Source organism: Lagopus muta, chromosome 19, assembly GCF_023343835.1.
Source record: "Lagopus muta isolate bLagMut1 chromosome 19, bLagMut1 primary, whole genome shotgun sequence".
Classification (NCBI taxonomy): Eukaryota; Metazoa; Chordata; class Aves; order Galliformes; family Phasianidae; genus Lagopus; species Lagopus muta.
In genome coordinates this window covers 3,632,344-3,656,968 of record NC_064451.1, presented here as the reverse complement: position 1 = coordinate 3,656,968, position 24,625 = coordinate 3,632,344, and the positions used below count along the sequence as shown (strand labels likewise).

The following is a 24,625-nucleotide window of genomic DNA, read 5'->3' as shown; positions in this document are numbered from 1 at the left end:
TGAGGCCAAGGGAAATATCTAAATGTATCAAGGGAAACAGGTACGGTGTTGACAGAGGATAAGCCTCATCTGTTTCCCTTCTTTTCTGAACAAGGGTCTCTGCTCCAGTCTCTGCCTTGCAATCTCTCCCCTCTCACCCTTTCCTGAAGCTACGTTGGCTTTTGTTCTTTCTCTTGGGCAGCAAGAAAGCCCAGGGCAATTCATGTATCTGCCTCTGCTGTGGAGACCCCAAGCTTGTTTGAAGAGGACAAGGATGCCACATGACTGCCTTCTGCTTACTTTGTACAGGTGGGAGCCTCCTCTCTGCATCACCCCTGCTCTCCTCCTAAAGTTGTTTTGATATTCAACAAACTGTTCCTTTTTAAACAATACTGGCCTAAACCCTTATTGTGATGCTCAGAACCACTTGCAGGGTTTCTGAAGCCCATTATTACAATTACAATCAAGAATCATAGGATGCTGTAAAAATGTGTAGAAATATGTATGCACCGAACTGTTTGCAGAAGAGACACAAAGAAGGATGGAGAAGTGCTCAACTCAGGAGCAGTAACTCTCACCCCATTTCATTTTGCCTCATTCTTTTTCTGACGTACCTGATGATATCCAAGCTAATATTTGCTTTTCCTCCATAACTCTTGATGCAAGGAACCTAGAGCTGGGCCTGTGTCCCAGCTCTACTTCCCATAGCCCACCCCATCCCCTACCCTGTGTGAGGTCCTGGTGGTGCTGTGAGGTGCAGAGCTCAGGGCACATTGGTCAAGGCAGAGGTGAGCAGCACTGCACTTTGGAACCGACTGCAGCAATGCTCAACTGGTGCAAAACAAACTGTCCAGGCAAGCAAACGCAGCATCCAGCTTGGTTTTATTAAAGCTTTGTCTCGTGGGTCACAGAAGACCTTAGAGAAGGCTGTGAGGCTTTTGTTAGTGTTATCCCAATACACTACTGAAGAACACACAGAGAGGGGACTGTGGTGCAGCTTTTTCCAGCACAAGCCCTGAAATTAGCTTTCCCTCTTTTGCAAATAATGTCTGAAGTCAATCTCACCTATTGCTGGCTCGCACAGAGATGTTGCTATCTGGTGCTTAGAAAAGTGAGATGGATCAGGCCCTTTCTTCTGAGAAAATATCAAGTCTGATTCACCCCTCAATTGCTTCTGTTTTACCTCTGTAGAACGGCATTGATTACAGAGGGATTTGCAAGTTTAAGACTAGACTAATTCAGTGATTAATCCCAACCAAAGCCTTCTGTAAATAGAGAGCAATACTCCAACAGTATTCAATATCCAACACATCAATAAATTGCTCTGCACTATGATTCAATGGCATTAAACTTTCCCTCCTTTTAGTCACGGTAGTGATGTGATACTTTTAGTTTTGCTAACCCAGACCTAAAGACCTAAATCTTGTTTCTTTTCCTATCATGTTTAGAGTTTAGAAGCAATAGTTCTGTACCTTCACTCTCCCCTGGAAACCCCAGGGTCCACTCAAAGACCTGAAATCCCCCTAAGCAAACGGCCCCTGGGCCCATGCTGAGTTTCAGAGGTAAGAACAGCCCATCCATTCTCAATTCTGTTCACTGACCCCAGTGTGGATTGCTGGACCAGCTTCAGCTGACTGCTACAGACAACCACAGAGCTCAGGCATCTGCAGTTTTTCGAGCTGTTGCCACTCCTTATCTTGATAGCTGCCTGGAGGAAAGGCAATCATGAAAGTAGGTGTTTCTGTAGTGATTTTATACTGCCTCTCTTCACTTTGTCCAATGCTGAACAGCCACAGAAGATCCAGCTTGTGAGCATCAAGCATCAGCCAAGGCCAGGGTGGGAGACAGGACAGAAGTGATGTTTCTTTCTCTTTACATGAGTTTTATCTCCTCGTGATTCCATGTTTTGCCTTCTAGCAGGACTGACGTCAGCTGCCTCCAGAAGATATGCCTGCTTATTTCCTTGTCTTTCCACTCCAGATAAGTGTTCCTCCTCAGATATCGGGACAGTCCCAGCCTCTGCCTCAGCAAGGTCTTATCCACTTCCCCTAGTATGATCATGATGATTCCACTCTTCCCTTCAACAAGCTGCCAGGACTGAGCAATGTTAAACTCAAAGCTACACCACTTGCTTTCCAGAAAGTCAGCTGAGATGACTGCAATGACATTTCTGCTACTCAGAAAACCTTCTTGGATTATATTAGTGACAATGGGTACCCCTGGTAAAAAATCCCTGTAGTAAAGACAAAGCTGGAAGGGAGGTTTTCCTTCTTCTAAGGGTTCCACCAGCTCTTTCATCACCCATTCTTGGTCTTTGCTGGAATGGATAACAAAGGCATCATAGGTATCTCCCCTTTCTGCAGACTGTTTACACCCACTGAGCAGCACCAATGAGTAGTATATTTGGAAGTAGTACTTGTAAATGAGGAACAGAAATACTCCTGCTGCAAGCAACACAGTCACCGAGCACGCTATTGTGGTTGGGTTGGGATGGCAAGAGGACATATCAAAGTTTAACAGGCTCACATTCTTCACGTAGGCAGGTGTGTGGCATATCATTGAATGCTTGTTGTGCAGAAGATCCTGCTTTTCCTTGACCCATTTCAGGAAGTTCAAGTGTGTGCAGGAGCATTCAAACAAGTTATGAGAAATATCTAGCAAGACCAGACTGTCAGGCAGGATTTCCAGGGCTGAGTCCGACAGGAAACTCAGCTGGTTGTTGCTGAAATCCAGAGCTGTGAGGGCTTGGAGCGGCCTGTATGCTACAGGATCAAAAGTCAATAGCTTGTTGTTGCTGATGATTAGCTCTTTTAGTTCAGAGAGAGCACTAAATGTACTTTGGTCCACCCATACTAATTTGCAACTTGAAATATCCAGGATGCGGAGGCGTCTTACGTTTTCAAAGTGGTTGGCCAATGTATTGTTCTCAAAGGAGTTGCCTGCCATCTTGAGCACTTGCAAAGAGTTCAAGCCATGAAAGATATGATGGGATATAACATGAGTTTTGGTGTGGGAGATATCAAGGTAAATGAGTTTCTGAAGGAGTAGAAAGACAGGGTAGGTGCCATGATGAATTAATTTTGTGTGTTGAAGGTCCAAGTATAGCAGATTTCTCAGATTAGAGAAATCTCCAGTCAAACTGATGTCAGAATTGAAGCTTAGGTTCAAGTGTTTCAAATTGGGAGACCTGGGAAATTTAGGGGAACAGCAAGTAAGGAAGGAGAGACGATTCTCACTCAAATCTACAACCTCCAGGTAAGTTAGACTCCCAAATTTTTGCTCGAAGATATTTAGGTCTTTGCTTTTGGTAATACGAAGCACTCTCAACTCCTTAAAAAGAGAGAGCTTCTCAGCAGGCAATTCCTGAAACTTACATTTCTTCCATTCCAGATGTTTCACTTGAGAAAACACAGGCACCTCTGACAAAGTTTCAAGGTTAAGGTCTACCAACCTAATAGTGGAGACATTGCCTATGCAGTCAAAAAGAGTGTCTGTGTCATTCTTAAACTCTCTGAAACACATTAAGACAAACTCCTGCATCTGTACCTGACACAGTCCGCTCAAGAGTCCGTTCTGAAATGCTTTCATTTTCAGAATGTCAGTGAATTCTCCAACTATTAGTCTGTTGACCTGTAAACCTGCCAGGCCCTGAAGAGAAGAGTGCATCACATTGAGGTTCTCAAAAGAGGATCTCAGAACCAGTTCACCAAGGTGAATCTTTGCAAAGGATCCTGACTGGATGTATTTTATATTGTTCAGAGAAAGTACCAACGTGAGGTTGAGCCTGTTTGTTTCCCTCAGGGCATCAAGGTCCCCTTTGGAGATATATGTAATATTATTGGAGGAAAAGCTCAGGTGCCTGAGAGAGGTCAGGTTGGCAAAATACTTAGGAAGCTTCAGTGAAGCAATGTTGTTATGGGCCAGATTCAGCTCCTGCAGGGTATTCAAGTGTCCGATGGGTAGGTCAGGCAGAGAGGATATGCTGGTTTCCACCAATACTAGTTTTTTCAGCGATGTTAAGCCATAGAAGGCTGCAAGACCCAGGTGCTGGAGGGAATTGGCAGTTAAAATTAAGGTGGAAAGGTTATGAAGATCCACAAAAGTGTTATCTTCAATTGTATGGATGTGGCACCTGTTGAGCAGGAAAAGAGGATAAATGTGGATGAAATACTGCCCCTTTTGCCCCACGTTCACTAACACTACCGCACTGAGTACGAATGCAATGTTATCAGGCTCAGCATCACTCTGAGGTTTGGTTTGGCTTTACAGCACTGACCAGTACCCCTGAACTCAACCCCTCAAACTACAGGTGAACTCACATTTCCCAGTAAGGGGCACCATTAACAAAACAAAAATAATTATGTAATAGCAAGAGACCTTCTCTCACCCCTTCCTCCCTCCCTAAATCTGAAACTCAATTGCAAAGCAAGAGACCTAGAGCCATGGCAAAGGCCAGAACTCATGCAGACAGAAGAAGACCTGAAATTCGAGGCCCAAATCCATTCTGCAATGAACTCATGAGCCTTATAGCCAACGTGCTCTGCCACTCAGTCACTTCAGAGCTGTAATTTTCAGGGGATGGAGTGAAACAATTTACCCAGAGGAACTGTTGTCTCAAGCAAATGAAAACTATATATCAGTTCAAATCTGTTCATAGGCCTCCCCCACCTCCTCCCCCAGATGTGTGAGTAGAAAGGAAAAGAGGATACGTTGATATTTTAAAGCAATCTTTTAAAAAATTAATGCACCTTCATTTTTATTTTTTATTTTACTTGTGATCAGAAAAACAGTCCACCCAATGTGTTCCACTTTGGAGTTTTTGTAACAGCAAAAAGTCCGGCATTTTTCTTGTTTAGAGAGAAGTGGAACATCTTCTTTCCTCCACCTCACATCCCATTCTACAAGATCAGACTGACAGGCTCAGCTATGGGCATTCAGTATCTGGACTGAAAGCTGCGCGTCATTGCCATGGCATGGGCAGAGAGACAGAGGGATGGAGGCAAGAGCGAAACAGGAAACAGGCAAGAGCCACGAGACTCCAAAATAAGGAACTGCTGAGACCGAGATGGTGAAGACAAACCGATAACCAGATAAAAAGGCTAATTACCTTGAAAGATCCAGAAGCTGCAATTCAGGTACTGATGAAAAATAATTTGAGCTCAGCAATTTCAGATTGTTGAAACTGAGGTCCAAGTCTAGGGTGGTGTTTGGGATTTCAGCAGGAACTCCAGAGATGTTCTGTCCTGTGCATCTGAAAGCTTTGCTGGGGATGACCTGTGGCAGATCTCAGTCAGCACCAAATGTCAGAAATCATACAGCTATACAGGAAAGCAGAACCTTGTAGCTCATTTCTAAATGAGCTGCCCTGAGCTTCAGGAAATAAGCTCATACATCTGAGCACCTGTCCTGTTTCTAATAGGACCAATCCTACTCCCCAGTGAGAGCTGCATTTATTGTTGATTGAACAGGACGGTGTTCCCTTGGGCTAAAGGTGACCCAGCAGCAACCTCTGAGAGAGCAAAACAAGCACACAGGGCTGTGTGCTGTGCCCAGGACCAGCTCTCAGCTGGGTGACACTGCAGACAAGCCGGCAGAGAGAACAGAAATTTCTGAAAGTAGTAAGTAAAGTTTGTAACTGATTGGTGCCTGTTTGGGGTTTGGGGTAGTGGTGAAGTCAGTGTACAGTGTGAATCAGGCAAAAATGGCATGATTTGCAGATGTTTTAGGCAGGGCTTGGATCTCTTCCTGAAGGGAATAGAACCATAGAATAGTTTGAGTTGGAAGGGACACTTAAAGGCCATCTGGTCCCACTCCCTGCAATGAACAGGGACACCCACAGCTCCATCAGTGCTCAGAGCCCCAACAGACTGACCTTGGCTGTCTGCAGGGATGGGGCAGCATCACCTCTCTGTGCAACCTGTGCCAGTACCTCATCGTCCTTATGGCAATATAAGCTAACAATAAGGACTAGTTAAAGCTGCTTGTTCTGGTTCTCAGGTGCTTCTAAGACCAGTGTTTACTTCAAATATTTCAATTGCCTTGGTAACAGCCTTGGAAGAAAGAAGAGCTTTCCTGGGAAAACCAACACACGACAGTTTTGATGCACAAACGTCAAGCAGAAGAGAAAGTTGCACAGGAGAAGCAAAAGGATTTTGTGCTGGTTCAGAGATCACATACCTCCAGGCAGGGACTGGGGATGCATCCTGACAGCAAGGACAGCACGAGCAGCAGCCGCAGCAGCACCCTGAGCGTCTGTGCAATGGGAGCCGCTCTGCTGGGCATCTCTGGGAGAAAGCACCATGGGTGGCAGTCAGGGATGTGGAGCAGAGGATCCCTCCCCCAAGCACTGCATGCTTCACCACTGCACGTCACTGCGGGCTGCACAGGGCAGGAAGGGAAGTGAAAGCGGTCGCTGCCCAGTTTCTAGACATGCTTGCACTGAGTTGCAGTGCTGTGCATTAAAAAAAAAAAAAAAAAAGAACGAGAAAAAGGAAATAATGAAATGCATTGTGTTGTACCAGTGTGATGTCTCTTGATTGCCTCAGATTAATCAGGCTACATTAGTGAAAAAAGGCAAACTTTTGTGAAACTCTGAGCCCTGTTTCCAGAAGACCAGATTTCACAGCCATAACAAGGACACAGCACTGCCCCAGGACCGGGATGCCCACGGCTGGCTGGGCTCTGTATTCAAAGCCTTGCTACAAAATTGAGTTTGTTGAGCGCTGTCTCAATGCCATCCTTAACTCAAAGCACAGACACAGCTATTGTTTCTGGAGGAGACGTTTGTAGTATTAATTTAATTCAGCTGTGAGCTTTCTAACAAAGCTCCTTGCCTTCATTTACCTTGATAAATGGTGGTGCTTTATTGTATCTACTCGTGTGTTTCTGTAGATAACTGAGTGTTGTTACTGAGGATGTAGCTGTAGGGTTGGTGGATATTACTGACACAGGCAAGAATGGGAAATGAGGGCAGGATATGAGTCTAGAAGTAGATAGAATAGGGAGTGGCTAATCATGAAACTGTGAAAGTTGATAGTAAATAATATAAGCTGCTACACCAGGTGAGCAGCAGTACACTTATAAAGATAACATCTCAAGGAGAGGGGATGGACATGGGACGTCTTTGGCAAGGTCAGCAGAGCGCCACTGAGGGATGAGGAAATCCTAAAATAACTGATGATCCCTGTGATAAAAAACACAGGCAGCACAATGGGAGCTAAATGGGACACCCTGATATGCAGCCAGATAGAGCCCGTTAAGCCAGCAGACAAAAAGTTTGTTGAAATTGGGCAAGTTCAACAAAATCCCTGTTCTGAAAAGCCTCTTGTGATTGCAGGTATTTCCTTTTGCAGATGGAATCAAAAGTGAATGGAAACAATCGCTGACTGCTTGTGTGCCTGGATTAAGGAAATTGGCAGGGCATCATGAGTCTGCAGAGAGGACAAATGAGCGTGTCTTTTAGTATTCAATATGCAGAATGAAGCAATCCACTTTTAATTTTTATCTAAAGCCGAGATGAGCCTGAAGTATGCTCCAGACATTAACATTTCAATGGAGACTCGCTGAAGATGTTGGAGAGTTTGGGAGCATCACGAAATCCATCCAGCAGCCACGCTTAGGGGTCAAGTGGAAAGCAGGATGTGAAGGACATGCAAGAAATGAGCCACTCCTGTCACAGGGGACAGTTTCACAATGCATACCATCAATGGTTCAAGAGCAAACTGTACAGAAATTGCAAGGGATGGGCACAAGCAGGAAACGCACCAGCTAGCAAATCAAACCCAGCCACCAGTTTAGAAAGTCAGTGCCAGTTAACTTCACATTCTTCAGCTTGCATACAATGTGCAATGACTGTAGAAAGCATAATGCCTCTGTAATTTCCTCTTTCAGCTCACAAGAAACAAAAGTATTATTTTGAATCCTTTAAAGTGACAAGAATAACATCTAAAATAAAACACGACTCACTGCGCTGGCAATTTTCTGGTAGGATCATCAAAGATCTCTTAGGAAGGAGGTGTTAACGGAAAATCTCAGTGTTTCTAAAAACACTTGCCAGGGTAAACTCTGTTCCCCTGATTATTATAATATCTGTAACGCAGCAGCACACGGCATACGTGCAATCTCTGTCATCTGAAGGAAGATATTACCCAGCACAAGATGGCCACAACCAGCAAAACACATTGCACACTGTTAGTTAGACAGTTACTGAGTCACTGAGGTTCAGCTGAGGCATGGTCCCTCCTTATGCACAGCAACTGAGTCATCTGCCTGCAACGGAAGGCTGGCTGAGTGGATAGAAAAAGCAAAAGGAAACATCTCAGATCCAAAATGTTGAATTTCACTGGCTATTTGCTGGGAAAAGAAAACAAATCGACAACAATTTATCTAAATCACGATGAAAAATAAAAAATAAATCCAGAAATGGCTCTATAAGATCCTCTTGCTGAGAATATCTTGCTTCCTGGAAACGGTGAGTCAGTGCCTCCTGCAGCCAGCCCTGGGCAGCCATGGGTAAAGGCAGCACGGAGCTGTGCCCTGTGCCAAGGCTGGAGAAGGGGCTGAGGAGGGGTGTTACTGAGAGGGTCCTCACTGCTTGGGTGCCTGCAGCTTGGGATGGTTTCCCACGTGGAATGGGTGCGATGGAAGTTCAGCCTGAAAGACCTCTTACCTTTGCTTCTGCATCTTGTGCCTCTGAAGGACTACGTTCACACTGAGAGAAAATCTGCTTTTAGTTTGGGGGTTTAGAAAAATTGGCCTCTCTCTGAGCAATGATTGATTCCAGTTACAGGTGATTTAACTGCTGGGATCAAAGCAAGGGGCATCAGTGGTGCAGACTGCATGCCTGTAGGTGTCAGGTAAGGACGAGAAGGTGGGATCAGAGATGGTCTGCACGTGCTGTGTGGCACAGACCAAGCCAATTGCAAATGGGGCCACCCAAAACAAAGCATGATCCAGTAGAGCTAAGGTCTTTCCCACTGGGAAGAGGACAGGTCTGGGTGTACAGAGAGGAAAGATATAAAACCAAAAACTACTGTCCAACTTAGTTTGATTGAAAGCAGCTGAGCCTACATTGAAGTAGGTAATGTGTGTCATCAGATGGGCTATTCCCCAAAGCCAAGGTCATATGAATACCCCAGATCTATTCAAAAGCTATTAGGGAAGAACTGTGTCAGGTAACCAGGGACAAATATACGACTAAAGGAAGTGATTAATCAGTGTCAAGGCAGTCACTATCTGTGGCAGGTACTCCATATGGACTATGTCAGGTCATTTAGGAGCCCTACATTTTACACAAGTCAATGTTCAGTTGAAATGGTTGGAAGGATTTCACACAGATGGTGGAGGCATGCAGACTCACCTGCCAAGTGCTGCCAGGCAGCCATGACAGAGGCTGGGAGCTCCCCTGTTCCTTAAGGACAAGCAGGCAGGCACCTCACAGCCCAGCAGCTCCCAGCCCTTCTGCTGTGGTCACCCCTTGACTGCAGAGCTGGGGACTCGCTGTCACTGTCCATACAGGGCTGTTTGCAATGCCTGGCATGAATGTACTGTGCTGGGAGGGAGTGCAGGTGCCCTCCTGCAGCCCTGAGAAGGATGCTAGCTTTTGCTACTTGAGTAATAGGACTCATTTTCCTTTTCTTTCCCCCTCCATTACATCCTTATGGTACCTGGTAGCCTCATTCACATATGTTCTGTATTACCGTGGCTCTGATTTATCCTACTTATTCCACCTCCTTTCCCTCAGTTCTCTCGATAATAACAAGCAAGCTGTAGGGCAGGGATCTATATAGACTAGCAGGCATGGAGGACTGCAGCTCTCAGCCTTGATGACTGTGACGAGCGCTAAGACTCCTGAGCCTGGTGTTTATGGTTTTGCTCCCATGACTTGTCACTACACAACAGGAAAATGTTGCAATGACTGCAGCATAAAGTGCAAACGCAGCTCCTACGAAGCACTGTGAGGTTCTTGTGTGTGTTAACTAGAGAGAAAACGTAGCCATCTCCTGGGGTTGGCTGGTAGCACGCTTTATACGCCAGCTTTTAGACACTCAAACTTCGACGCCCTTTTACCAAGAGAAGAACACAGAGTAGCAATTTTCCATATAGCCCAGAGCCCACTGCCACTGCATACAGAGCAACAACTTCTGGAACAGTTTGAGCCAGAGCCAAATGCATATCTGTAAACATTCAGGAACATCATATTTTTGGAACCCAGCAGAATCTGTATGGTTATTGTGTGCTGGGTAGAGAGTAAAGATTTATTTGTTTTCAGAACATAACCCGAAGCCAATGTTTATACAGTAAAGAGAAACTTATTGAAACAGCTTTTTTTTCTCCCAAGCTCAGTTCCGTTCTGTTTGCATGTGCAAGATTAGGTCATCCCCTTTTAGCCTTCAAGTGCCTTTTCTCAAACTGAGCTGCAGTGAGGCCTCGGTTCTTCCACAAGGCAAGGCAGCTCTGGGAGATATTTGTCAGCATTTCTTTGGCCATAATTGCATGCAGGTCCAGGGCAAAACCATTTCAGCTTTAGAGGAGGAACCGGTCTGAGCAAAAGTCTGAGCAAAAGGGAAAAGCAGCCAGAGCAACATGAAGGGAATCAACTCTTCATGAGATCATGAGAAGGTGTTAGAGAAAGCCTTCAGGAAAGAGGGATGAGACACTGGAAGTTACCCGGGAATTGAATGGCATGGAAAGTACCCTGAAAGCCTGACCACAGCAGAGAGGGGAAGGAAGGAAGTGGGAGGGAAAACAGAAGCTTTGCCTGATGTAGGAAGTGTCAGCAGTTATATGGGTAGTGTAGTAATGCTGAAAACTCAGCATAAGACACATGCAGCCTGATACAAGTTAAGCCAATTCCGCCCTTAGAGCTTACTCTTAAAAGCTGTGCAGGAGAAGCTGCCTTTCAATGTGGACCTGGCTGAAATGGCTGCAACAAAAGGGTTATACCAATATCACCATCAGCTCAACTTCACGCTGTAGGCTGTTTCTCCAAGTAACATTCTGGGGAGTCACCACCTGAGGTGAATCCCTGACGATAAAAGGTCAGGAAGAAAGCAGTAAAGAAAGGATGATATGGTGTAGCATCATCCTGGAAGAAAGCTGTAGTGAGAAGATGTGGCCACAGGGGTAGGATGTGGATACGAGCCAGCTGCAGATAGGTGCAGCTTTTAATGAGGTTTCTTACATGTGGAAGACCTTCAGCACACAAAGCAGACCTGCAGGGTGGCTCTATTCTCTGAATGATCAGCAGGAGGCACGCAAAGCTCTGAGCAGTGTGCTGGGAGGAAGATAAAGGGGACTACATGGGTCCACAAACCCATAACATCTCAGAGGGGATTTTAAGGTAACTAAGGTAACTTACCTGTCCCTATGAGGAATCCCCCTCCCACAAGACAGTGCCAACTCCTTGAAAACAGAAGTGCATTTATTCTCTAACAGAACAATAAAAGAAACAATTTTTTTGGTGTTTACTGCAGACATTAACATTTCCCAACAATTAGTGAGACACTAAAACTCTCTGTTTTCAACCTAGTCCTTTTCCAAAGCGATGGGTGTAACTTTATTCTCCACTTTGTGCATGAAGGAGTCTGAAATCTCAGGGTAAGCACTGCACTTTCGCTCCTGAGTTTCTCAGGGCCTGCAGACCAGTTTGGCATCTAAGTCTTGTGCTTTTCACAAACAGCTCAGTGAGTACAGGATGGCTGATCACAAAGCAGGAGGAGATTACCCAAGGAAGAAGTGTTGTGCAACACTCCACATCCTCCACTATAGCAGGCAGTGGTGGAAGCTAGAGGCAAATGAAGGATGAAGAAAGTGCTCTGAATCTCAGGGTTTAACCTCCCTTTCCACCTGGGAAAGAGTGTACTACAACATGCTCAAAACAACCTGGAAGAAGGATGGAACAAGGGCAAAGCCCAAGTGAGGTGTCTGGATGGGGACAGCAAGTAGCATGGCCTCCTCTCAGTCGTTCTGGGTCTGGAAGGTATGGCTGGTTAAGTCAGCAATCACTCCCCACTCAATCATTTTCAGAAGCCAGTTCCTCTCAGCTGTGAGATTATGCTGAAAGAGCTGCAGGGACGAGAGAGCCAAAGTTACAGGTTAATCCTTACAATGCCTCTCATTCTCCCTGAAATGCACTGATCCTGCCTGACCCAACTTGCAGCCCCACTGCACAGGACACTAGTCAGCAAACTAGGACAGATGAAAGGCACCATGAGGGAGCCAGCATCTGTTTTCAAGCAGTTTTGGGAAGAAAACATACCCCAGCACTTACAGAGGAGTTGGTCTAGATGACCTCTAAAAAGATCCCTTCCAACTCTAAGGATTCTATGATTCTAATTTCCATAACATTGGTGATAACTACCAAAGCTCACAGCTCCTTTAGCCCAGCTTTTTCCAGTGGGTTCCCCTATGGAGCACACCTTAGATTGAAGAGAAAGCATTTTCTACCTCGTTTTTCCGTGAGAGACCAGTATTGTAATAATGTATTGGTGTAGTAGTGTCATGGTTGCCAGGGTAACCAAAGCCTGCAATGTTGACCTCTTGGCACAGATGGAGGGCTAAGTTCAAAGCAATGATTCCCGTGGTGGCATATCTCTGGGAAGGGAAAAGAGAGAACATCTGTTTAGCATTTCAAACTCATACTTTTACAAAACTGACATCAGCAACACCTTTGCAGCTGGGACCAGTAGCTTCCTTCACACTCCACGCAGGAAAAAAATACATAAATAAAACAGAACAGGTGCCTGGACAGCACTCCCAGAACTCAAACAAGGAGCATCATACGAGGAGATGCTGCAGAAGATGGGGACTCAGGAGTGTACAGCCTCTGAGGTTATAAAACGTAGAGCTCCATGGAAATGAAAAAGCTTTTGGATGGAAGCACGCTTTTTAAGAAGACCACATCTATAATTAAGCCTGCACTAAGTCCCCACATCTCTTTCATTTCTGTGTGCCACTATGTGTGTGTTCCCTGCTGGGGGCCTTCGTGTGAAACCTCACTTCTCATCCATGCATTAAATTCCTGTCACTGGCCTACGTGTTACAAATCTTCCCTCTGCTCACACAAAACTAACATGGCCACGTACCAGCTGAGACCTTGCCTTAACAATCTTGTGACGGTGCAGAACAGCCACCAAACTGTGAGTGGCTGAGCTGGTCCCTCAAGCTTAGCTGAGCACTTAGCACTCCTCCTCTGGATTTCTCCACTTCACACTTTCCAAGCAGTTTAGCAGGGAAATGTACTTTTTTACAGCACTGCTTCAGCAGTCAAGAGACTTGGCACCTACTTGCAGCCCCAGCCAAGTTAGTGCATGACCTTGGACAAGGTTATTTCACCACACCAGGCCTTCAAGCTTCTCCTGCTTTTGTTGCAGATTATAAACATCCTGGTGGTGCCCAGCAGGCTTAAAGTTAATTAAAGATTGCACAGCACCATCACAAAGATCGTCGGGACTGCAGACAAAGTAGATTCATTAATGAAGTAATCCTCCATTGTGCAGTGAAGGGGAAATTTGCATTCCCAAAGTAGTGGGCATAACAGCCAGCCTCAGGCCAGAGATCTGCAAGACCTGAATGTTTTAAGGAATGCCGACCAAAATTCCTCTCAATATGCTAGCTAATTATCAGTAATGGTCTAGAGACAGGAAAATCACAGGAACATGTATGAAAGAGCTTTATGACAAAGCTGCTAATCGCTAGAGAAGCAGGTGTCCTGAGGTCTAGAATTACGGCCAGAAACTCAACTCTGAAAAGTTACTTGAATTCAAAGTGGCAAAGGATTACAGGGCAGACTGGAATTAGAGTAACACTGTGCTGTTGTGACAAGCAGGAAAAGTGTTCTTTTCTTTGAAGAGACAGGGCTCAAAACCCAAAACACCATCCTGAAGTAAAAGATGGCTACACATTTACTAGGGAAATGGACCGGCTGATGTAACGAATATGTTTTCCTTCCCCTTATGTGGCACTGAAGCACTGAGATATTAGGCAAGACAACACTGATAGTTGATAGTCATCTGTTTGCTCTCCAGCACAATCGCATACCCTACTTGATGCATTCAGCTGCAGCAGCTTGAATGTTGCCTCATAGGTGACATATGGATTGAGAATACGTAGCTGAGAGATGTTCCAGTTCCACTCCTGGGGAGGCTGGCGCCAAAATCCCTCCTTTGTCTGTAGGAGAAAGGCAGAGAGGTACTCAAGACGTGTCCAGTATCACCAAACCCTGCCAGGAGAAAGAAGCCTGAGTTAATTGTGGCCTGTTGCCCTGGCTGGATGCTCAGAAGGACTGAGAGTTTGGAGGAATAAAGCATCTCCTGGTCTTTTCCACTCGTTCTCATGCACCCATCTGCAATCTAGGTGTGACTGGGTCCAATTGGTGACAAATAAGGTCTCAGGTGCACCTTGTGTGAGTGCCTTGTGTGGCTCATTAAATATTTGAAAGACATGATTATGAGAGCTATTGAGTATGTGACTACAAATAACCTGGTTTCAACCATCCATCATTAAAGACACCTCACCTTGTTCTTTGTTTTCAGCAATACTTCCCTCAGCCATAAAAAATCCAAAGGCTTGAATGGGACAAACACCATCAGTGTATTGTTGTCACTGTTTTCCAGAGGGTTGGGCAGAGCTGATTCAGGGAAGAAGAGACGAATGCTGGTTCTTTCTCCCACATCCTTCTTGTACTCTTTTACTGGAGCATCATTTAATCTGAGAATCAAAGCCAGAAGGGCTGGATTTGTATCATTTCAGTATTACCTGTTCCCAACTGTAGAGAGTTGCTGTCAGATGCAAGACTGACTACGTGAACTCACATGAGGAGTCCACTCACAGCCTAGTTCCACAGTATGGACCACCTCATCAGATATCCCAGGAGTTCCTCTTTTGCAATAAAAAGGCAGATGATAGTGGCAGGCAACCACTATTTTTCAGAGAGTGACATAAGGCACATGAAATGATTTGCTTAAGTCAGAGCTAAGTTGAATGTGAGGTTGCAGTGCAAAGATTCCTTGCCACTCCACTGAGCTGGAGATGGCTATCCAGTCCCAGGTACAACATTTGTGAATGAGGAGTACAGTTTGTAGCTTCTGCAATGCCTGTGCCTGACTACAAACTGCAAGAAAGTTATGTGATTACCTGGGTAGCTAGATCTTAGATGCTATGTTTCCCAAACAAGAACATCACATACACATTATCATTCTTCAGTCTCTGATTAATCATTAATATTTTAGTCATGATTTAGTACCTTATGATAACATGATGAGAGTCAATCATTTTCCCAAAGTGCTGCCCATGGACGGAGTAGCCATTGCCAACCACAATGCACCTTTGGCACCATAAACTGGCAAAATAATAGACAGCAAGAGATGAAGTTCTCTGACAAATTTCTCCACCAGGTTAGTTTAGAATCCCCTGAGAGTCTCATCCCTGAGGGTGATACTAGAGGAGAGAAGCCCTGACTAGTACGACTCTGGATTCTTCCTAGCCAGGTGGTATTTGTCTTGGAAAGTACAGTGGAATGTGCTTACACATTCACAAAGGCAATGGGATATCATCAACATGCTGGAGGTGGGACCCCTAGTTGGCTGGAGTGAACAAAGCACTGAGGAAATAGAAAGTCAAGTGTGGATACCCAGCAGAGCAATAATTATATGGGCAGACTTCTGCTGGAGGCACGGGGTGTATCAGGGAGAGGAAGGTCACAAAAAGGGTCTAAATAAAAGTGCTTGTAAGCATCTGCTGCAGACAGGACACTTCAGTTCCTGCTCCCCCTGAATGTGGGCAGGTGCACCTGAGGGATTCACCCAACTCCCAGCCTGTCATGCTTGGGATGGAGTTAGCAAGGGAAAATAGATGGGACAGGGCAACACGGAGAAAAGAACTCAGGGTATGACAGAAGTTAAAGGGAGGGAGCTATGAGCTAGCAGCTTAAGTTCATCATTCAGTATGAGAGCTGCTTGAAAGGGTACATTTAAAAGGGACAGAAAGAGAAACCTACTGAGAGAGGAGATGAAGAGTGGCAGGAATAAGAGGCAGAAAGACTGTGAAGTCAAACACCAAGAGAGAGAACTTCCAATAGCTGCAGAGACCATGACTCTCAATGTAGCTATCACTTCCCTGACAAACGTGTTCCCCAGCTTCAATCTCCAGCCCAGACTTCATACCGGCCAAAGGATCCAGGCAAGTCCTGCTCTGGAAGAAGCTGCAATGTGCTAAAAGCAGAGAGAACTAGAAGACAAAAAGTTGAAGAATCATCTTCAGGGAAAAATTGTGACCCCCTCCCCCGACTACCAATAGACTAACCTCCTCTTTCTTCTGCTCTAAAGAGACAGGTTTCATCCCTATATACAATCCCAGGACAATTTACATGGGACAGCCTGTTCAAACACCACTCTTACAACCTTCACTTACCCAACACTGTCCAAACTAGGCATTTTTTCCACATGAAAGGCATGCACTTTTCAGTGCTATTGAAGCTGGTATGTAGTACCTTGCACGGGAAAAGCCAACAGGTACCAACTCACCCAATATCTTCTCTCTATTAGCATTTGATAACTTCTGCAATGCCTCCTGCTCCATCCACAATAACATTTGTCAGCCTTCCCCTTTCCATCTCTCCTGGCACAGCTACAGCCAGGAGTTAAAGCACTGTCCCCATTTCTCTAAGACCACTATTTCTCAAAGGCAACCCCATCCAGTCAGTCCAGATTTCCCTTGGTGTGTTTCTCAGCCGTATTTCCATCTCCCCTGCAGCACTGCAGGCTGCTCCATGTGAAAGAGGCTCTCCAGCTCCACTGAGTCCACACAGTGGTGCAACACCAAGGACAGAGTATTTCAATACCTGAGCTGTGCAGCCCAAAAGGAAGTTTATGGAGCCACAGAACTTTGTCAAGCTCCTGTTTAAAAGGCCTGTCCAGGAGTGAGTATATGGATTTGCTGGTCAGGAAAGGCTCCCAGTGAGATTTAAACCTAATGAGAGATACAGACAGACAGCAGTTTATGGACAAGCAGAGCTGTCAAAGCAGTATCAGACACAGGACTGGTACAGCTGAAGCAGGCTGAATAATGAAGAGCTTTGGAAATCTACCAAGCTACCCTGAAGTACTTCCCAGAAATGTCCCACATTTTTAAAATCTACCACTGTTTCTAAGTCATCTTTCAGGCAGCAGTGACAGCAAAAATCTCATTTCCCCTCCAGTTCTGCCCCACCTCCCAGTTCCTCTCCCTTCTCACTCATTCCTCTCTCCGTACAGGTTCAGGGAATGCCTACTCATTGTTTCATTGTTTATTTACAAGAGGTGAGAAGGGGAGAATTTCATTTAGGTTTCCAATTTCATTTATTCATTCACTTCATGACAAAACTCATAACACCCACGACAAACTCTTACAACACTCATGACAAAGCCTGACTGCACACAACCATTTCAGTTGCACATCTCTTTCTCTTTGCTTGCCCTTTGGAGGACATTCTGCACACACATCTGCATTGCATTTCCTGCTGGTCTTTTGACTCACTTGTTATGGTGCCAAGATGCAACTGTGCAAGAGTCAGCTCTGCTTCCCTTTCTGCATATCTGCCCATAAACCCCAAACTGCCAGTTTCCACCAAACAGTAGCCACTCAAACACTGACTCATCATCTCACAGTAATTCCCCAAGCAAATGAGGCAGCTCACAAACCTTCTAAGAAAAGGTTTTCTCCACACAAAGCGTCTTCGGCAAGCACCAACGTGCCTCCTGCGAAAGAAACAAGGTTCTTATTAGCTCTTCCTGAATGCTCTCAAGCCTTAGACCATAGCCTGAGAATCAGGGACAGTTCAGGAGGCCTCCTAAAGGTGTCTACAAAAGGAGGGTTTTGAGCTCCTGACCATGTTGTTCTGTCTCCCAGCTCCTGACCACTGGTGTCCATGAACAGGTCCCCGCCAAAGACCATGTAAAGGGTTCCATTTCTATTCAAGAGAAACACAGATTAATTTAGATGAAAAAAAAAAAAGATCTCTGGAGAGGTAATACCAAAGTTAGGTCAAGCTGCTTAGAGCCTTGAGGTTGAATTTTAGAACATCATTAGCGAGCATTGCTCTTTCCTCCATATAGAGGCAGACAAAGAACACCATGAGGCATCCACAAGACACCCTGCCAGTGACCATGAACACCAGGGAATCTCTGTGTTCTAGCTATGACATCTCCAGGCTCACTAATGCTGTTTTATCCTACTCTCCAGCCACTGCCAGGCAGAACACAGTCCTCCAAGTCCCCAACAACTCAGACTTTACTGGGGAATTGTTTCTCATCCAGGTTTTACCCTGGGAGGAAGGATAAATCTGCTTCCCAGCATACTGAGTTGTGCCCCACCACAGACCACAAGTAGCACCAAAGTCAGAAAATGAAAGGAGAGGTAACTTACTCAGTATGCCTGCTAAGTGTGTTCGTCACATTGTACAGGCTCTTCACACACAGACCTGCAGAAGGCAATGAAACCTGGCTTGCTCTGAATGCCCTGCTCCACATGCATGAATTTGGGACTGTGGATGCAGCAGGGAAAGGCTCCTCCATGCACCCTTCTGTTGATGTGACACAGAGCACAAAATGGGCAAGAATGAACACCACAGACACTGCTCTAAGACCTGGGGAAGGGGTAGGATTTCCCCGTGACCCCTGTGGGTCTCTGATTGGGACAGGCTCTGGGGTCTGACCCTTCTCCTAGCCCATTGTTGTGCCCAGCTCTTGCTGGCTTCACAAAGGTGCTGCTGTGCTCATGCTGGCACACAAGGATAAGGATTTTTCAGCATTTGTTTTTTCTTTTTTTCTTTTCACCATTAGTAAAGAATCCACTCTGATCGTAGATAAAAGTTAAATTTTACTTTCCTCAGCACTTCCCATATTGTACCACAAAACTGTCATTATGTCACTGTGCACGGTGATAGCTCTTTCCTTTTTATGAAAATGACAATGGTCTCATCTTGGTCATTAAGCAGCAGTGATTTTTTTTTTCTGTGACAAACAAGTGGCCTCCCAATGATGGCATGAAATTAGAATTAGTTTTCCTTCTTCTGGTGGGAGAACACAAGCAGTGACATACACTCAATATAGACACTGCAACATGGTCTCTCCCAGACTTCCTACACTCACCACACAGAGACTTTCATCAGCCAGTTATTTCTGCACTGCTGCATGCATACACACAACGCAGGTAAACACCCACTACTGGACCATGATCTTGCTAAGATCACAGCAGCATTTATCAAAAGGTGACTGCCAGACTTTCCCCTCACCCCAGGAATTCAGTCTGAGTATCACAGAAGCACATTAACCTTGCCCCAGCCTCCACAGCCCTGTGCACACATAGCATACAGGAGGCAGGCCTTGTCCTGGAGTTTTAAATATTTATAAATATTAATGTAGGGGAGAATTCACTGAGTCAACACCTACTAGTGCAAAACAGAGGAACTTTCATACTTGGGGAAAAAAGTTCACCTTTCAGATGCTTTTCTGCTCTCTCCCCTCCCCTGAGACATCCAGAATGACTCAGTTTTCCAAAAATTCACCCAAAACAGGCACATCTCATGCCTCTCTTGGAGGTGAGTGACAAATGTGAGTGCAAGGCCCACGCACAGGAGAGCAGAGCTGCTGCACACAGAGCTGCACATGGTGGGTCCAATTTGCAGGACGGGGTGCAGCATTTGGGAGCACAGCTGACAGATGTACATGAAGTGAAAGGGGGACACTATGACTGTGCCCATGTCCCTGTTGCTGATCCCTATGCCTTGGAATTTAAGTTCACAGATCTTCATCTCAGCCTGTGGTGATACCCACGGCTGTGTGTGGGGGGATTTATGGAATGATGTCCTTTCCCTCCCTCCCTTATGTCACACCCATGATTGGAGTCTCTCCAGCGAAGACATGCATGAGGAGCATCTCACTCCATACAGCCCCAACCCAGGAAGGCTGGGTTGAGAGACACAGCAATGAGTGCTGGTGGGAAACAGCAGGGCTTAGCACATGTTGAGGTTTTCTTACCCACACAGAGCAAGAACAGCAGCTTTTTGCACTGGAAGAGGACAAGGAAGAGTCTTCTGACTACAGCTATGGCATTCATGCTTGCCTTCATGAACATCCTGCAAAACAGCAGATGACATCAGTCAAACAAGACTAATGAGCTTTCATTTAGCAGTACTTTTGCACAGGTAGGCAGGCTGTGTGCTTGTCTCACAAGCCTAGATTTCCCAATGCTATGCCTCTGTTCACATAGCATAGGTACCCCCATGCTCTGTCCAGTGACCCACAAGACCCACATCACATTGATCAGGATCAGTGCAGCTCCCACTGCCTGCACAGGGCCTGGCATCACAGCTGTGTGTCCAGTGAGGACTGGAAGCACCTCACCACCATCCCAAGGATGTTTCAGCCTCAAGCCCCACAGTTTGTTCCACTGACAAAAAAAGAGAGTCCACAAAGTGCCGCTTTGACTGCCATTAAAGTCCTGTGATCGATCCTCCTAAGCTGTGGAGTTTGTAGTGTTTAGATGTATGAGTCTGAATGACAGCCTTAATTATATAGGGACAGCACCACAGTTCACATAGACAATTACCAGCTCAGGCTGATGAAAAACAAGAATAATACACTTCTCTCTTGGAGGGATGGTGCAGAAAGTGAGTGCTGAGCTTCCTCATCTGGTGACCATCTAATTATCCTCAACGAGATGGATACAAATCTCAGCTGGGCAGCAGAGAAGTACTTGCAAGGTGTTTTTCTGGGTGGATGTACTTTCAGGGAAGGGAACTGGGAAGGTTTCCCATAAAGATATTAAGATAGGGACATAGAGAGAGCCAGCTCATCTGCTCTGGCTGCAGACCTGCTACGGATAAGGGAGTGGGTTGAATGCATGCCCTTCACAGGCTGCTGCTTACAAAGTCTAAGGAAAACAAGAGGTCTCTTACCCCACTTCCCTACAGGCTCACACTGTGCTCTGAGTTATACAGATGGTAGACTTTTCTCCTATTCACACAATCTTAAGGACTAAGAAACAACTTTGTATGTGTATCCCTCTCGTACATCCCTAGAGTTAATACCAGCCTGGGAAATGTAGGCATTTCTTGCTGCTGTCTTCTGCTGTAATTTCCCCAAGGCTTGTAAAAGAGGGCCAGCATGTACAAGAAATCCCATAATGAATTGCAGAAACCACCAGGGATTAACGTAACCCTTCCCTTTTAAGTGAAGGAAAGAGACACGGCCAAGGCAGGTACAACAGTGAAAGAAGATCCCCTTTCCCCTTCATTCTCCCAACAGAATTACTGAAACCAAGCCACACATCTGCCCTGCAGACAGAGCAGGAGCTGCAGGAGGTCGAGCAGTTTGAGGACAGCTCTCATTGCCTGACAGAAACTCAGCACTACTCAGTGCAGCCAGGCTTCCACCTCTGCCTCCTTCCTTGCATTGAGCAAAGCAATCCCCACAGCTGCTGTGAGTACACGCACTTGTTTGTGCAAGATGCCTCCTGCCTGCCAAGGGGCTTCATTTGCCCATTTCTACTTCTCTCAAGCTTTTCAGGTTTCTTTTCACAGAGCTGCTTTATTTTTCTGTATGATGTTCTTTTTCCTCCCTGCCATTCTAATTAAGGTGTTTGTCTCCACAGCAGGAAATATAAACTGCAGCAGACGATCTCGATTATGTATTTTGGAGGAAGGAAAAAAATATTTAGAAAAGCTATTCACTTCAGATATGCACAGAAACAATCATTAACCACGTCCCCAGAAACCAGGAGAAACAAGGAGGAAAAAAAGGAGAGATGCTAACCCTTTAAAAACTATTAAAAAAATATGATGAAATCTTTAATTCCGTGCCTAGGAATGAAAGGTCAGGTTTTTGGTAAAGGAAGAACAGCCGTTCCTGTTAGCAAAAGCAGGAGCTTGTCCTTAAGGCACTCCAAGAGTGGAGGAGCTGCTGGATTCTTTTGAAAACTTGCTGCTCAATGTTAACGTTGCTAAGCCTGAAAACCTCCTTTTGTCTAAGGAAAGAGCTGAGCGCTGCTGAAAATGCCGCCTGGATTATGTGTGCCGATTGAACCACTGTCCCACGATCTGAAGGGGAAGGAACCAATTGACACCTGCCTCAGTTTCTCCGCTTGCGAAGTGGAGATGATCACAATTCCCTACCTCTGAAAGAGGCTACAAACCTGAAATCGTTGGCACAGAGCAGCTACAATGAGTCACTGCAGCAGGCCAAGAATAACACAAAAATACCTAAAGAGACAAGGCATTTTCTATTCTTCAGAGAGCAATTGATTAGTTGAGCTGTACTGGGATTTTTGCCCATCAGAGATTGCAAACTCGAGAAAACGGCCTAGAAAACGAGAGTTCATTCTCGTTGCTTCTCTTTCCTTCTTCCCACACCACTCCCAGCCTCTACCTCCCCTGCTCCATTTTTTTTTGTATTTAAATCTACTTCTCTAAATGTTGTTTCTCTCACATCAGCCCAGCAGGAGAGGCAGAAATCAAATTATAACCACTGAAAAAAAAACCATCAACATTTAGTTCCAGGGGGGTGGGTGGAGAGAGTGGAACATTTTGCTTTAAGTTCAAAAAAAAAAAAATCTATTAAAATAAACAGGCAGAAAAGGAGAAAGTAAATCAATCAGCTGCATTTAAAGCAGGGAGATATCAAGCAAAGAGTGCTCCATCCAGAGAGCTGTAGAAACCAAACCTCTCCATCCTTTTCTCATGGAAGAGCTTTCTTCTCTTCTGATGCTGACTTTGTGCTTTTCATTCTGGGTACACATCTTCTGCCTTATGGAAAAGTCCTGAGGATAACTTCTTTTCACAGAGGGATAACAGGAGGAGGAAAAGCAAAGCCATCCACCTGATAATTCAAGAAACCTAAAGGTGACCACAGTGTTTCACGTATTTATGTGATCTGGGCAGAACTTGCTGCATGTATACTTCTTCAGTTCAGCAGGAAGGTCTTGTCTGCAAAGAACAGCTAAATATCAGAACTGTCACACGCAGGTATTTTTTAAAGGACTATTTCAGGAAAGAGCACATGCTCTGTGGCAATACCATTACAGCCTTTCTGTTCCTCTCTACACCTCTCCCTGTTTTTTGGCTGGAGGATTGGTAGCTTAAGGAACCAACGAACTAACATATGTGCTCACTCTCTTCCAAGCCTCAGGAGCCAGCCAGCAGGACGTTATCATGCAAGACTTGCACCGGGGCTTGCTTCTGGCCATTGTGTATCTGAAGACCACCTCTCCACCTGCATGAGCTGAAACAGTCAAGGCAGCTATAGGGACTCAAGGCAAGGATAGAAACCCTCAGTGCACTCAGGTGAGTACACTTGGTGCATATTAGCTTTTAAATGCTATAGCCCAGATTAGCTCTGCACCTGTCTGGTCACCTAACTAAGCACAGCTGGTCTCTCTGGGGAAGGTTTGTTTGGGTCATCATCACTGCATTTTGGAAGATGTCAGTCACGCCCATTGCAGCATTGTGTACTCTTGTGGCTCCTCCTGCCCCATGGTGATGGAGTGATGATGTAGAGGCAGGCAGCAGCCTGGACTCCAAGTTTTGCCCTAGCAGGGGACAGCACTGCGCTGTCAAGTCCCCCAGAGCTCTCTCTGCACCTCGTCCCTGGAAAGTCTCTGCACCTGCCGGAGTTTTGCTAAGAAAACCAGTTGAGCTGCAGAGGAGGGCCGAGGCAGTTATGCGCTCCTGCAGTGCCATCGTGTGCTTTAAGTGTGCACTGCAGTATCTCCCTGCTGCCAAAACTCACAGAGGGTGAGGAAACGGTGAGCAAAACCCCAGCGCTCCCGGGTGTGCTCAGCTCCCAGCACTGATCACCCAGGAGTACCAAGTCCTGTGGCCGCTGCCGCATATGAACACCCGCACCCAGAGGTGTCTCAGGACAGTCCTGCGTCGCGATGCTCCCACCGGTGTGCAGCTGCTCCCCCTGCTGCAGAAAGTCAGCTCGGTGGCTGTGCTGTAGATCAGAATGTGAGACCAGAGGGTGCCATGGCCAGCACAGCTTTATTACAGCTTGCTGTGGCTTAAAGTGAGGTTTTACTGAAGGAAAAGGGAGACTGGAAGGATCCACAGATGCATTCTTGGGGGATTTTGCAGGGAGCACCCCATCAGTGCAGTGCACCTGCCCTGAGCATGTTCTCATTCCCGGCAGACACCCATGCACAGAGGCAGGAAAGCAGCCACACCTACCCTACTCCAACTTGGGTTTCACTCTTCTGCTGGCTTTGCATTATTAAAATATGAAACAGAAAACGTACAGAGAATTGCATAGGGCTGGGGAGAAGGAAGGCAGGCAGGATCTGTGCCCTGCTCCCTTCTGCAATGAGGCCCCTGAATCCCAGCATGTCATACTACAGAGCTGAGGTGTGATGGGAAAATGTGAGTAAAAGCTCCAGACAAAATGCTTCTGCAGTCTCAGCACCCTTCAGCTCTGGCCCCGAAATCAGCCCAACATCTCCTAAGACCATCAAAAGACTACCAAGATCTCAGAGGGGAATAACAAGGAGTTCACCAGAAAAGGAGTCGAGGAGTGAAAAATGGGAATTTTGCCCTCCGATTCACCTGGAAAATTCCCCATCCTCCATATGTCCCAGCATGGCTTCCTCTCTGCTGAAGAAGCCCTGTTCCAGCTGT

The 24,625-nt window shown here is 45.8% G+C and overlaps 2 protein-coding genes across 4 annotated transcripts; both read right to left on the bottom strand.

Annotated features, from left to right (window-relative positions):
- Window positions 1-860: 860 nt before the first annotated feature.
- Window positions 861-6,324, bottom strand: TLR4 (toll like receptor 4). Its single transcript, XM_048966336.1, has 3 exons — window positions 6,157-6,324; window positions 5,087-5,253; window positions 861-4,111 (listed from the first exon to the last, which is right to left on the bottom strand). Exons 1-3 carry the CDS (start codon window positions 6,259-6,261, stop codon window positions 1,852-1,854), a joined length of 2,532 nt encoding a protein of 843 aa, XP_048822293.1. The 5' UTR covers window positions 6,262-6,324; the 3' UTR covers window positions 861-1,851.
- Window positions 6,325-11,498: 5,174 nt separating this feature from the next.
- On the bottom strand, window positions 11,499-23,279 carry LOC125702599 (CMP-N-acetylneuraminate-beta-galactosamide-alpha-2,3-sialyltransferase 4-like). 3 transcript variants are annotated; one of them, XM_048966113.1, is made up of 12 exons: window positions 23,030-23,279; window positions 22,677-22,939; window positions 18,382-18,436; window positions 17,846-17,926; window positions 17,658-17,714; window positions 16,820-16,947; window positions 16,143-16,206; window positions 15,224-15,319; window positions 14,496-14,688; window positions 14,020-14,148; window positions 12,427-12,573; window positions 11,499-12,045 (listed from the first exon to the last, which is right to left on the bottom strand). In XM_048966113.1, the coding sequence occupies exons 2-12, from the start codon at window positions 22,750-22,752 to the stop codon at window positions 11,938-11,940; spliced, it is 1,134 nt and encodes a 377-aa protein (XP_048822070.1). In that variant the 5' UTR covers window positions 22,753-22,939; window positions 23,030-23,279; the 3' UTR covers window positions 11,499-11,937. The 3 variants fall into 3 exon arrangements, with proteins under 3 accessions (XP_048822070.1, XP_048822069.1, XP_048822068.1); XM_048966112.1 differs by lacking the exon at window positions 22,677-22,939 and adding an exon at window positions 19,995-20,092 and having other exon boundaries at window positions 23,113-23,279; XM_048966111.1 differs by lacking the exon at window positions 23,030-23,279 and adding an exon at window positions 19,995-20,092 and having other exon boundaries at window positions 22,677-22,776.
- Between the last annotated feature and the right edge of the window lie 1,346 nt (window positions 23,280-24,625).